A 15,844-nucleotide genomic window follows, 5' to 3' on the forward strand; every position below is an offset into this window, starting at 1 on the left:
TTATGTGAAGATGAACCACTTTATCTCAATACACCCTCACCACAAACTCCCCAACAAGCACTATCATATGGCATACCCATAGGGCACCTGCATCCCTCGACTAACATTTAGTCTATGAAATCTTATATTACACACTACCCTTCTCGAATTTTCCTCATGCTGATTTCATAGAATAGAGCAAGCTAGAGCTGGCTAGACTTGCTTTTGTATACGTTTCTAGATTTATTTTTATTTTTCATAAAATAAATATATTCCACAGTCATGGTGCAGGGCTTCTACATCCCCCTGCTCCCTTCACTCTCTCCACCTTCCTTGACAGTCACTGCAGGTTATCACCCCATATAGCATCTCCATCCTCTCTGTCTCCAGCTGGCTCCACTCGCTGCTAAGATTCCGCAGCTGCACCCTCACACCTACACTAACATATGCTCAACCCATTGACTGTGTCTATTTTAAATCTGAACTACAAATAACGCCCAGCACAAATCACTGACTTCAGTCGATAGAGTCCCCAGACCCCACCATTGACAAGTTCAGGTTTGTACAGCACTGAATGTCCCACATGATTACTTCATATTGCATTACTTATTTTATAAAACATCAATTTGTATTATTCTTCCTCAAAGAAACTGTTGAAAAAACAACCCTTAAACTTGAGCAGCTGAAACATACCGTATTCTACGTAATAAGCGCCCTGCGCTAATAGGCGCCCACGGCGATATTTGCTAATATATTGGTTAGTGAAAAACCCCAATTAGCACCCCATCCGATTGATAAATGTACACAAGACTATTTATACGTACATGATACGTTTGTTATATGCACCCTTAATTATGGGCAATTAAATTCCGGAAAAATAATATATGTCGTATATAAACGTTTCAGGCTGTCAGCATAAACCACGAAATTTACGATTTTTCAACTCTGTTGTTTTTCACCAAAATAATATTCTTATAAGAGCCCCCTATTTCTGATTTTGGGAGCACCCCGGGCGCTTATTATGTCAAATACGGTAATTAGTTCTGAATGTCTGGTCCATAATCAAATATATTCTTCCAATTTACTTCTGAGTGATTGTAGGTTATTCCACAAACTCAAATGATAACTACTGAATTAACTACTGAATCAATACAACTGACAATAATTCAAGACATCATGTTTCAAGTCTTCGAAAGACATTTAGAAGTGATACACATAAGGTAGAGTGAGTGAGTATGGTTTTACGCCACTTTTAGCAATATTCTAGCAATATCACGGCAGGGGCCACCTGAAATGGGCTTCACACATTGCGCCCATGTGGGGAATCGAACCCGGGTCTTCGGCGTGACGAGCGAATGCTTTAACCACTAGGCTACCCAACTGCCCCCATAAGGAAGAGGATATATGGAAGTCAACTGCTTTATTATGAGGAACACAACCTTTCAGAGTATATACTTACATCTTCATCAGGTGAAATGATGAAGGAATAAGCATATATTCCGAAACGTTGTGTTCCTCATAATAAAGAAGTTGACATCCATAAATTCTCTTCCTTATCATGCTTCAAGATCCGACAAATGAAAAACATTTATCTTCATTTCTCATTCTGCCTCATCATGCTCAGCTCAACTTGTGTAAAAAACAACAAATCACTCTAATTGTCACTTTGGACATTTGAATTATCATTCAAGATAATGATTGGACCATGAATCATGTTTCACCCACTTGAAGCTCCCACAGGACCACGACTTGCGACTTAATGTCAGACAGCAGAATCTGACAAATGTCAATCTTTGGGCAAAACCTGGAGTCAATTGCTTCAATTACTCCATACATAATCAAACTTTCAAAGCCTCTTAGCCTGTGTCAAATCCCTTTAATCTGATCTGGACCCCACCCCCTAAAGTGAGAGGTAGAGGTCTGGGAGGGCCCCTGCTTCTAATCCTGCCCACTGAGTATATCCAGGGAAGTATTGTCTGGTAACATGATATTTATTAAAGTTATTTACAACCCCCAAACCCAACCCAACCCAACCCCCAAAATACAAATAATTTACATTTTTAATGTATGTCCACTTTTTTCTATGTCATTGACCAAATTTGCTTTTTAACATCCAGAACAACAATATGTATAAAAAGTCAACATATCAATTATTTCTATAATCCCTTGTCACTGTGAACACAAAAGCCTCCAGGACAAGCATCATAAGCTAGTAAATTAAGATGTCACTGTAATAAACAATCTGGATACCTCTAGGACAAGCTTAACTTGGAATAAAATAAATGTCTGCCAATACAATGTGGTCACCTCTAGGACGAGCTTGACTAGAAATACAAATGTTTCCACCCAAAACACAATCCGGTTACTTGTACGACAAGCCTAACTAGGAAAAAAAATGTATCCATCAATACAACATCTGGTAACCTCTAGGACAAGCTTTACTAGCAATACACTGTGAAACCACTCAATACACAATCTTACATCTTGGGCAAGCTTAACTTAAACCCCCAAAAATGTTCATTCAATACACAATCTGGTTACTTCTAAAGCAAACTTACAAGGAAAATAATATGCGTCCATCTAATACACAATCTAGTTACATCTAGGGCAAGCCTAACTAAAAACAAAAAAATATGTCCATAAATACACAATCTAGTTACTTCTAAGGCAAGCCAGCTTACAAGGAAAACAATGTGTGTCCATCTAATACACAATCTGGTTATCTCTAGGACTAGCTTAACTAGGAAAACACAGTGTAACCTCTAAATACACAATCTAGCTGCCTCTAGGAAAAGCATAACAAGAAATAAAATCTGTCACCCAATACACAATCTAGTCACCTTAAGGAAAAGAGGAATACATTTTGTGTCCACCCAAACCATCTTCATGGCTGAGTGAGTGAGTGAGTATGGTTTTACGCCGCTTTTAGCAATATTCCAGCAATATCACGGCGGGGGACACCAGAAATGGGCTTCACACATTGTACCCATGTCGGGAATCGAACCCGGGTCTTCGGCGTGACGAGCGAACGCTTTAACCACTAGGCTACCCGACCGCCCCTCTTCATGGCTGACATAATAAAGTTAGCTTAATGCTGTCTTACACAATGCATACAGACACATATATAAAACTAAACATACATATCAACATTTTTTTCCCTGATGTTCAAAAACTGTGAGGAAAAAAATTCACATCATCAAAATAACACAATTTCATGAAATGCTGATACAAGATCTCAACTGAAAGCCACTTGCATATTTCCGCAGTTATGTGATGATTTAAAGAGTTGGATGTTCATGTTTAACCAAACTAGAGGAATATCTGAATTCTGATTTTGCCCCTTAAATAATCACCTGCGTGTACACTATACAATGCATCTGGTCAGGAACACCATTGATCAGAACGTCTAAAAAATTGTTCATTATGATTCATGCTTGGCGTGCAAGTGGATTTGCTCATGGTGGAGGCTATTAAAAGATGGAATTACTGGAATCTGATTGGTCTAATGCTGCTGGAAGTAGCAGAGACACACAGCATCACTTGATACCCTTAGGGAGCCAGGCAGCAAAAACCTGAAGTTGCTGTCAGTAATATTTCAATCCCACATGGAATTCTATCCAGTTATGAATAGGTCTTTAGCAGCTCTATTCAGTGTTATAGATTTTATCAAAAGCTTTAGGCTTTCAGAAAGTTATTTAACTTAATTAGATTCACTTTAAGAGTTGATTGTAAGGGAAAGGTTTAATACACTTTCTCCTCATCTTCCTCCTCTTGGTTCATGCCATGCCAAGTCTGAAAGTCCTTTATGGAAATATATGGTTCCATAATGAGTGGGTGGGTGGGTGGAACGGGGCTGGGTGGGGCGAGTGAGTGAGTGAGATGAGGTGAAATGGGGTTTAACGTCGCATCCAAGATTATTGCACTTATATAGCGACGTGCATGTACGTGTGTGTGTTTGTGTGGCTGCTTGTACTAGTCCAGTCTTATGCCGATTTATAGTGCTAGCTCACTGAGATACTATGCCGCAGTTTAACATGAATACCCCTCTCAGACACAGTATACTGACTCCGAGCCGACCAGTCCTTGTTTTAACCCCTTAATACTGAGCGCAAGACAGGGTAACAACAAGTACCATCTTTTAACGTCTTTTGGTATGACGTGGTTGGGGATCGAACCCCGGAACGTCCGCTCTCTGGGCGGACGCTCTACCACTAGACCACGGAGGCAGACGCTCTACCACTAGACCACGGAGGCGGACGCTCTACCACTAGACCACGGAGTCGGTCAAGTGAGTGAGTGAGTGAGTGAGTGAGTGAGTGAGTGAGAGAGTGAGCGAGCGAGCGAATGGTTTTATGTTGCTATATTCCATTTGTTTGTTTGTTGTTTAACGCCGCCGCACTCTGCAATATCCCAGTTATATGACAGCAGTCTGTAAATAATCGAGTTTAGACTGACATTCCAGTGATTAACATCACGAGCATCGATCCATGCAATTGGGAAACAATGACATGCATCAACCAAGTCAGCGAGCCTGACCACCCGATCCTGTTAGTCGCATCTTACGACATGCACAGCTGCTTTTTACGGCAAGCATGGGTTTCTGAAGACCTTTTCTACATCGGATCTTCACGGGTCTGCTATATTCCAGCATAATGGGGGAAAAGAATAGTCTTCACACACTGCACCCATGTGGGGATTCAAACCTGTCTTTAACCAGTAGGCTACCCAACCACCCAATTGTAATGTTTGGTTAGTTTTCAATATAGAGGCTCAATCAAATGTTTTTCTTAAGCCCTAACAGTTGTCATAACCGAGGGAACAGGTGGCTCAGTGGTTTCAGATGCCTTCAACTTATAATAGAAAATGTGGAGTTGTGTCCCTTTGCAGCCAGGATCAGATAGCTGTGAGTTTGAATCCAAGAATCCCTTGCACAGTAATGTGGGAGGAAAGCCTGAAGTCATACAGGTCTCAGACATTTACCACTTTGAAACCCATGAGCATTAGGTTAAATGTAGCGGACAAACCTAGAAACATACTCGGGATGAATTGCATTCAAACCTACGATCATAAGTTCCTGGCAACTCGTGGCTCCTTGGAACCAAAAGAATACACCATCTGCTCAACTGTATATACACATAAAAGTTGGCAACTTTTGGCACTTTGTTTGGTGTGGGCAAAAGAACAGATATTAATTAGATCTCCCTCTTACGTTAACATAAACGTTCACATTGCAAAATATACACACAGTGCAAATTTACATTTACATTTGCACTTGCTCCAGACATGATGCAAATTTGCTCCTGGTGTAAATATGACACATGAGTAAACGTGTTCACATGACAAGTATACTCACGTATGTATTTCTACACACGTATTCACAAATACACACATATGTATAGAAGCGCATGTGAACGGGGTATTAGATGACTTGGCCACCCTTGCCCTCCTTCACACTTGAAGCTGACTCTGTGATAGTACTGTTATATGTTGTCATTATAGTCGTGTCCCTTCATTAATCATGGTTGGCTGCACAGAGGAAAAACAGGCAGGAAAAAGACATCGCTACACACTGTAAGACAGGCAGGGATAAGACATCGCTACACACTGTAAGACAGGCAGGGATAAGACATCGCTACACACTGTAAGACAGGCAGGGATAAGACATCGCTACACACTGTAAGACAGGCAGGGATAAGACATCGCTACACACTGAAAGACAGGCAGGGATAAGACATCGCTACACACTGTAAGACAGGCAGGGATAAGACATCGCTACACACTGTAAGACAGGCAGGGATAAGACATCGCTACACACTGTAAGACAGGCAGGGATAAGACATCGCTACACACTGTAAGACAGGCAGGGATAAGACATCGCTACACACTGTAAGACAGGCAGGGATAAGACATCGCTACACACTGTAAGACAGGCAGGGATAAGACATCGCTACACACTGAAAGACAGGCAGGGATAAGACATCGCTACACACTGTAAGACAGGCAGGGATAAGACATCGCTACACACTGTAAGACAGGCAGGGATAAGACATCGCTACACACTGTAAGACAGGCAGGGATAAGACATCGCTACACACTGTAAGACAGGCAGGGATAAGACATCGCTACACACTGTAAGACAGGCAGGGATAAGACATCGCTACACACTGTAAGACAGGCAGGGATAAGACATCGCTACACACTGAAAGACAGGCAGGGATAAGACATCGCTACACACTGTAAGACAGGCAGGGATAAGACATCGCTACACACTGTAAGACAGGCAGGGATAAGACATCGCTACACACTGTAAGACAGGCAGGGATAAGACATCGCTACACACTGTAAGACAGGCAGGGATAAGACATCGCTACACACTGTAAGACAGGCAGGGATAAGACATCGCTACACACTGTAAGACAGGCAGGGATAAGACATCGCTACACACTGTAAGACAGGCAGGGATAAGACATCGCTACACACTGTAAGACAGGCAGGGATAAGACATCGCTACACACTGTAAGACAGGCAGGGATAAGACATCGCTACACACTGTAAGACAGGCAGGGATAAGACATCGCTACACACTGTAAGACAGGCAGGGATAAGACATCGCTACACACTGTAAGACAGGCAGGGATAAGACATCGCTACACACTGAAAGACAGGCAGGGATAAGACATCGCTACACACTGTAAGACAGGCAGGGATAAGACATCGCTACACACTGTAAGACAGGCAGGGATAAGACATCGCTACACACTGTAAGACAGGCAGGGATAAGACATCGCTACACACTGTAAGACAGGCAGGGATAAGACATCGCTACACACTGTAAGACAGGCAGGGATAAGACATCGCTACACACTGTAAGACAGGCAGGGATAAGACATCGCTACACACTGAAAGACAGGCAGGGATAAGACATCGCTACACACTGAAAGACAGGCAGGGATAAGACATCGCTACACACTGTAAGACAGGCAGGGATAAGACATCGCTACACACTGTAAGACAGGCAGGGATAAGACATCGCTACACACTGTAAGACAGGCAGGGATAAGACATCGCTACACACTGTAAGACAGGCAGGGATAAGACATCGCTACACACTGTAAGACAGGCAGGGATAAGACATCGCTACACACTGTAAGACAGGCAGGGATAAGACATCGCTACACACTGTAAGACAGGCAGGGATAAGACATCGCTACACACTGAAAGACAGGCAGGGATAAGACATCGCTACACACTGTAAGACAGGCAGGGATAAGACATCGCTACACACTGTAAGACAGGCAGGGATAAGACATCGCTACACACTGTAAGACAGACAGGGATAAGACATCGCTACACACTGTAAGACAGGCAGGGATAAGACATCGCTACACACTGTAAGACAGGCAGGGATAAGACATCGCTACACACTGTAAGACAGGCAGGGATAAGACATCGCTACACACTGTAAGACAGGCAGGGATAAGACATCGCTACACACTGTAAGACAGGCAGGGATAAGACATCGCTACACACTGTAAGACAGGCAGGGATAAGACATCGCTACACACTGTAAGACAGACAGGGATAAGACATCGCTACACACTGAAAGACAGGCAGGGGTCATAAGAAATCGCTTCTGTGTAAGACAGGCAAAGCATGCCTTTATGAATATTTCATCACATGAGCATTGACATAAATGTTTCATTTTATGGGAAGAGAGATATACATAGTTGTGAAAAACAGTTAGCAGTGCCTTGATGAAGTAGCATGGCTGACTGGACTGCTGCATGTCTAATCAGGTATGACACTCTTCTTATTGGACATACAATAATATTAGGTTGGGGAGTAACAGGCAAGCACCATGATGTAAGCTCCACCCACAATCACAAGTGCCCAGTCTTGCAGTACAAATTGTCCTTCTTATAATAATTTCACAATTCACAGAATCTTTATCAGAATTTATAGTTGGTGAGTTTGATTTGGTAGGGATTTTAATAACCTACAGTGGGGGTCACGAAAAGAGGGCTTAATGTGTGTTCAGATGCATTATAATTTAAATAAAGCAAAAGCCTTAATAACCAGATGGCTTCCCCAACACCCAGAATTCATAAGAATGTCAATCTGTATAAATCCTCAGTCCTGATCAGGTGTGTGTATTTACTACTAGTACTATACCACATCACTTCAAGCGCCATTAGTCAAAATTTTGATTACCGGTATGTGTTTCCTATTTCAGCCCATCCAAATATTGTTGGCGTTTTGTTACATTTTTTCTTCTTTGAAAAATGAAGATGCATGATCAGTGATGATGACTGACTTATCTATAGTGAAGCGCAACAAAATTACTCTGGCATTAACATGACAAGAAAAGGACCCAACCAGGATGGTGACTTAAAGCATGGTGCAACTCACAAAAAAACAAGAAAAAAAGGTTCAGGTTAGTGACTCCATATTAAGGTCAATCAAAAAACCAGAAGCAAACACATTTTTGTTTTTGGTCCAGCTAGCAACATGACCAACATGTAGTCCCTGGGAGCAGTTATTGCATGACAAGGGAGCAGTCATTTATTGAGGACTCCCCTGAAATGTCCCTTTAGACGCCTTCACTGATCAACTGTATTACGATACTCACTCTTCATTGTGACTTGGATCCTAAAGGATCTCATAAATATGCCATGCCAATTACATGCAGCCAATGCAAGTGCTGAGCAGCCAATAACTGTCTTTGCCTATCATGCCTATTCCCCTATCAGATCTTGAATAAGACTGCATAGTTTAATGCTTTCTCTGGGGAATGTCAAGACCACAATGAACACAGTGCCTGAGCTGACAAGAGGCTAACCTGAGATTGTCATAAACAGGTCGGACTGTACCCAGTAACACCTCTAGGTACAATGAGATACTGTTATGAAGTTTCAATATACAGTTTTCATATACAGCGAGAAGAGGTTTACACTATGTCTTCAGCCAACATCATGGGATAGGAAGCACATGGACACCCAGATGGGCATTGTGGCAGTGTTTCAGATTGCAGCACACATGTATTGGGAAAATGTGCCTACAGAGTGTCTAGTTACCAGAATTGCGTAACAGTACATAAAATATCAGTGTTACTAATCAGCGAAGGTCTCATGTGACATGAGTTATTGACAATGTACAGCTAGGTATTCCTGTAGCCAACTACTCAACATCTTCCCGATGCAAGAGAGTTTTAACCTGCTTTAACTGCTTTAACCACAGGGCCATCCACCACCCCTTTAATACACAGGATACAATACATCAAAAACACAGGAGGTGAACCGCATCATGAAACCATGGCGATGACATAAAGGAAATATGGAATTGGTCAAGGTTCTGAAAATCCCAGACAAAAAATGCAGTAAAATATAATGAAAATTTAAGCATCAGGTAGAACAGAAAGTTCATGCCACTACAGTGCTCAATTCAGACCGCAAGAAAACTTTCAGCTAACGAATCTTTTCAATCTACATAATTCTGACAATTACATCCTCTGAGAAGGACAGGATTAATATGTTTCATTGAACCGTGAACATGTTATCATACATAACTTTTGGAGAATAAAAAATATTCCAGAATATTTAATAAACAAAAAAATATTAAACACCGTCCAGTTTCTACGTATATATATATGCACTGAATTCAATATGTTTTAATCCAATCTGTAAAAGAGATGCAATTAAGGTATAAAGTGTTAATTAAAGAAATGAATAATAAAGAATGACTAGGTACAATATTTTTGTAGCACCTTTGTACATCAGGCGGAGCTGTGCGGACAATTGCTCTACAGGGCATAGGTATCCCCCACAGATATGACCAGATGACTCCCATGCTTCATGGCGGCCAGACGGGCAGGTGGGAGGAACAGACGTCAACAACAGCAGAGGTCAACACTCACAGATGTCAACACCGTGGACAATCAAAAACAAAAGTTGCAGATCACATACTGATGGTAGCTGCCATCACAACTAATAATTGCATGTCAAATTTTGATCAGAAGTCACATCGAAGTCTGTCACAGTTGCAGCAGACGACTTGTTGCTGGCTTTCGAAGCATATTGACCTCACAAAGGTCTGTCCCGCACACGTTTCTTAGACATATGTGGAAATCAATACACAGTTGGTGTTAATGCAGAGTCTGCAGACGGCATTCGAGTCTTAAGATTGTCACTCTGCTTTGTCAGATTATTATCCTAAGGTCGATCCATAGAAAGACAAAACATCAGCAGACTGGCACCAGCTTATCCTGTCTAATCACACATTCATTCCATACTGAAAATGATGATCAAAACTTTGTCCAAACAAGCTCAGCTGTCAGCACCAAAACACGTTAATATTCTGTAACCAGTGCAACAAAGGATGACACAGTCACAACAACTCGTCTGTGTTTGCGAGATGAAATCCAAACATAAAACAACAGCCACTGTCACCCTGACCTAACATGTGACACACCTATATCTCCGCGTCGTGGAAGGTATTCTGGAAATAATCTTCCACTGCATGCAAGAAGGCTATCGATCCAGCATCTCCTGTCACCAACAGCATCTTGGATGTTTGTCCAGCACAAAGCTCACAAACTACAGTGAACATCTTGCCATTATGTTCTGAAAGCCTCACTCCATCCGTCAAACGCATGCTTAACTTCATCAACCACATGTCTCAACATCCTCCCTACTTGACCCCACAAATTCTCACTATTCAAGGTCATAGAAGTGACATCGAATCCCTTGACAATACATAGCAAACTGGACACACGATCGCAGCTGATCAAACAAATCTTAGGGGTGATGAAAATAGATGTAAATGTTAATTATGAATTGTTTATTATTTCTTTCAGGCTTCATCCTGCTTTGGTCCACAGTATGACACAGAGCACAATAAATTCCAGTCACAACTTACACAGGACAAAGGGCAGGTTCATGAAATAACTACATCAAAATATAAATCCACAAGAATCCTTCAAACAGAAGAAGTAGGCAAAGTATCCCAAATTCTTAAAATCCAGACAAAGACTGACATAAATTATATTCCACAGAAACCAAAGTATCTCTGAAACAACACATTAACATTGACATCCGCCAATACGCAGTGGACATCCTGCACAATGGTGCTGTGTCCTTCCTTCGTGAAGTAGAAGGAAAAGTGAACCATCCTGTCTGTGGATAATATTTATATTCCGGGTCAGCATGCAATGTGGTGAGGTCAAGTGTCACATGCAGGTTCACAGTGCGGGTGTTGACGGATGTATACACACCTCCTCCAGCTGCACTCACAGACATCCAGATGAGCTGGCACCAGATTGGGTCATAATATCATATAATACCCTTGACTGTCCCTCCACCCTGGTGACCTGATGATACATGATGGTACACAATCACCCCGCCACAGGTCCCGACATTTAATGCAGTTTTGAAGTACACTTGACTGACACTCTTCAACAACTAGATCTGATGAGCCTCTCAATCTGGTGAATATTTTTCACATAATTTTATCCATTCCATATCAACTTCAAGACATAAATAATCAGATATCTGTCAACCGTTATCAAACATTGAAAAAGAATTAACCTGATCTAAGCTGATTTAATCGGAACAAGTCACTTCAATTCTAACAGGACGTTGATGACAAATCTTCCTTATTTATTTAACTTTTATTGAGGTCATATGACCATTAATGTGAAACATACCGTAGTGTCCCAGAAATACGACCATCTTCAAGCATTTATGAGACCACCCCCTATGTTGGCTGGTTGAGTAAAACTGGCCACCTAGCAAAAATGTTGCTTGATGAGTGAGCCATGAGTGAGTGAGTTGGGTTTTACGCCGCTTTTAACAATATTCCAGTTATATCGCAGCGTGTCAGCTTAATGTCGGAGGAAAGCCAGAAGTGATGCAGGTCTCAGACGTTTACCACTTCGGTGAAACCCACAAGCACGGGTATGGTGCTGACAAACCTAGAAACATAATCGGGGCGAACCGGGATTCAAACCCACAATCATAGGTTTCTGGCGTGCCCAGGGGACGCAACTCTGCACAGCGAATCGCGGTGCCTTAGACGACTTGGCCACCCGTGTCCCCCAGTGAGCCATGAACACGACTCACTGGGACCAGCCAAGTTGACCAGTAACAATTAGCCTCTCACTAGTTTGATTAGGGATTTTAGAAGTATGTTGTCAATATGTGAACACAGTATTTGATGTGTATAGGTGATTGGTCTCGCGCTATGTTCTAATGAAAAGGTTTCGGAAACATGACATGACAATGGAAAAGTTTATGTAAAACTAAGAACCGTATTTTGATGTCACTAAATTTGTGAGACAGATTTTCAAAACATTTAACCTGATGTAGGTATGTCTTGCCGTTAAATAACATATTTCCCTGGAACTTTGATATGTCACATTGTGACCCGTTTCTTTCTGCTTTCTAAAGTTTGCAAGGGTTCATCGTATCAAACAAAGGTCAATTTCAACCAATGAATTCATGCCCAATGAGGTAATCATTTGCAAAAAGCATAAATCCAACACCTCAATAAAGGACACGTATGTAAGCAATCTCTAGTCACTAAAAAAATGGTGTTCTAACATTCCGTTCTCATGTGTACGATGATCTTTCCGATGCAAGGGCAACCAGTCGCTATTCAGGTTAAGTCCCTTCTATGGAAAGGCCCAGGAAGATGATGTAGGAAGCTCAATATTGTAACTATTGCACTTGCTTATGTATGTAGGACTGCGGTAAAACAATTCCCAATCAGAAATTTTGTTCCCAACTCTTGAGACCTGCAGTGGGTACCCGGGTAGGGTCGGGTAATAGGGGGGGTCGAATACCCGGGTAGTAAATTTGGACTCGTCCCAGCCCTAATACCAGAGCATATGGTATTATTTTATTAAGGAAAATGCTGCTATGTTCTTTGTCTGTTGACTTAATTTTTTTTTAATATAACTTTGGATACACAAATCAGACAGGCCCCATGGGCCTATACCTGTGACACTACAGCATATTGTTACATCATTCTGTTATCTCAAATCTATATTATTTTTCCGGAATGGAGATGTTTACTGTTTGATTGTTCAGCAGTCAGCAACAGTCCAGCTAGTTCAGGTCAATAAGAATGTAATAATCAGTGACTGAACATGCTGTGTTTTCAGGGCAATCAGGCTGTTATAGCCAGTGACTGAACATGCTGTGTTTTCAGGGCAATCAGGCTGTAATAGCCAGTGACTGAACATGCTGTGTTTTCAGGGCAATCAGGCTGTAATAGCCAGTGACTGAACATGCTGTGTTTTCAGGGCAATCAGGCTGTAATAGCCAGTGACTGAACATGCTGTGTTTTCAGGGCAATCAGGCTGTAATAGCCAGTGACTGAATATGCTATGTCTTCAGGTCAAAGAATGTTACATTCTGCTACATGAGTATGCCATGTTGTCAGAAGTAGTTTCCGCGTGTGTCTGCAGTGAGGATGGACTTACTTCCCTGCAGCCGACTCCTCCTCCGCTCCTTCTGGCCCTCGACACTTCTCTTGCTCTGGAAATAGAAACAGCTTGAGTCAAGATGTAGCCACACAATCACACAAGACAATCAGTGTCATGGTTCACAACATGAAGATTTCACAGCCTCAAGTTACGCTGAATCTGCTAAGCTGTGCTCATGCATTTTCAGTGTGCAGCAATACCTGCTTAATAAGTCAATAATACCTGGGCTAACAGATACATATCATTTCAGAAAGATGAGCACACATACAACTATCAAATTATGCATGTTTATGAAAATCAATATGACAAGCTGGCTCGACTTGTCAACACAAAAATATACAAAGCGTGTGAAAAATGTTTCCTGACTTAATGCACAGGACCATGTAACTAATAATAATAAACAAACTCAAAGACGAGGTCGTCTGCAAGTTTGTTATTATTATTATTACTTACATGGTCCTATGTTAAGTGGTCGATAACATGTACATACCAGTGTTCAAAGTTTAGCATGGAAGTCAAGGAGTCCTTTGCATAATCCTTATGTTAAAGCTAAATATATATAGTCCCTAAGAGACTCAAATACCGTGGAAGGACACTACTTTGAATGTGAACACTATAATACCATGCATTCATAAACAAAAAATTTAAAATTACAAAAGACTGACAATATTGAAGGCAGCAACTTCAAAAAGTTTTAGCTTGAAGTAGTCCGGACAATGCACAGAAGAAGAGAGTATACCCTGTACACAGTTTGACCCCTGTCAGTGAGTCGAGGAGTGGTCGGAACAAACCTGAACAAACTCGGCCTGTATCAATCTATACACCTGGTGACAGTTGGTAGAATCAAGACTGATTCAAACGTCAAAGAAACCCATAGAAGCACAACCATAACACCTTTCTCCTATCATCTCAACCCAGCACATACCTGTCGTCACACCAGCGGTATGAAGAGATGTTGACACAGAAGGTGTCTCGGACTCTCCCCCAGTAGATAGGTAAGCATGTACCTACAGTGCACACCCCACGTGACAGACGGAGTATGAGGGCTCCACAGCAAACATGCTAGCTAGGTCCACAACACACAGCTCACCGACCACTGGCCCCTGATCAAGAGCACTTACTTCAATCATTCAAAGGGGCACAAAAGAAAGTGACAGCTCTGTAAATCGACCAAGTCGGACAGTAGGGGCTGATCTACAGAATCAACTTCTTCGTCTACATTGACTTGTGGAGAGAGTTTGGATTGACATCACAAAAAGAGTTAGTGAAGAGAGAGGAGAGTGTTCGGACACTGGTGTAAACAATGCTCCTCTGTGAGGTGTTGCCAACACCAACGTTATCAACCCCTATGGCCTTGTCTGACACTGACTGGGCACAGTAGGACGTTGAAGGCCTCCAGGGTTCATTCGTCAACAGTCCTAAGGTAATTACTTACAGAATTTAAAAACCAGCGGAACAAAATTGTTTTGAATTTTTAATATTTGTTTCACAGATATAGACAGGGATAATTCTAGGGTGGGGTCTTGTGCTTTTAGCCCCTAAATTTAAAAAAAGGCCTACATGTTCAAATACAATGGCGCATTTTAACATTGTGCTGTATGGGAAAGTGTGGGTATACCACTGGAATATTTGAAATTTTCACATAAAGGGCCAATTTCAGAAAATATCTTGAGTGAACCCTGTAGACATGATAATGATAGAATAGGAAACCAGTTAATAAAGATTGCTTCCTTCTTTGGGGTGGGGCTGCATGTAATGAAGATATTGATGTAATGGAATGTGTTGTGACATGATATATGTATCTTAATACAGTGTTTCTAACCCTGGTCATATGTAAGAATTGTTGTCAAGGCTGCCATATCATTATGGGATCCTTAAAAAATTAAATACTCCAGCAAAAGGTATGAGTCTATTGGTGAGACACGTGATATGTTTTATGATATGATCAGCCTGTTTTCTGATTAGTCCATGTTCTAGGACACTGACTCATTGTCATCCAAAATGCCCTTAAGATGGTTTACAAGTCTATTAATGATATAAAAGAATGACCAATCAAAAAGTGATAAATGATGAAAATGTCCATGAACATCACTGTATGATACATACAGAATTACTACAGAACCTGATGCTCGCTATTTTGTTCAGTCAACCTGGGTCTGCCATATTTATACACGCCAACATGCCCTCCTTATGAAAACAGGTATGATAGTGTACCGATGCATGACCTCAAAATATCATATTAGCGTCAAGAGACAATTTGAGCTTCAAGTCAAACAGTGGTTTATTGAGTGTGTGAACTCGGTCCTCTAAGTACATAGGGTTAACAACCAAATTTAACACAATGACTAGAGTTAACACAGTAACCAGAGCAACAAGGTTTAA

At 41.5% G+C, this 15,844-nt stretch overlaps 1 protein-coding gene and 1 long non-coding RNA gene across 8 annotated transcripts in view; one reads left to right on the forward strand and one right to left on the reverse strand.

Annotated features, from left to right (window-relative positions):
* Positions 1–15,844, reverse strand: part of LOC124150937 (transforming acidic coiled-coil-containing protein 2-like) — a 99,572-nt gene that overhangs the window by 37,835 nt on the left and 45,893 nt on the right. For all 7 annotated transcript variants that reach the window (XR_007220165.1, XR_007220166.1, XR_007220164.1 and 4 more), the window contains exon 7: positions 13,460–13,514. Coding sequence is in view for 4 of the 7 variants with exons in the window: in XM_046523146.2 (XP_046379102.2) it covers positions 13,460–13,514 (55 nt within the window). In the remaining 3 variants the exon portion in view is untranslated. The remainder of the gene's footprint in view (positions 1–13,459; positions 13,515–15,844) is intronic.
* The window catches only part of LOC124150940, a 47,407-nt gene continuing 45,768 nt past the window's right edge, over positions 14,206–15,844 (forward strand). Inside the window, exon 1 of the long non-coding RNA XR_007220168.1 lies at positions 14,206–14,885. This is a non-coding gene — a long non-coding RNA (uncharacterized LOC124150940). The remainder of the gene's footprint in view (positions 14,886–15,844) is intronic.

The sequence above is a fragment of the Haliotis rufescens genome, unplaced genomic scaffold (genome assembly GCF_023055435.1).
Source record: "Haliotis rufescens isolate VD_foot unplaced genomic scaffold, xgHalRufe1.0.p SCAF_12, whole genome shotgun sequence".
In the NCBI taxonomy this organism is placed as follows: Eukaryota; Metazoa; Mollusca; class Gastropoda; order Lepetellida; family Haliotidae; genus Haliotis; species Haliotis rufescens.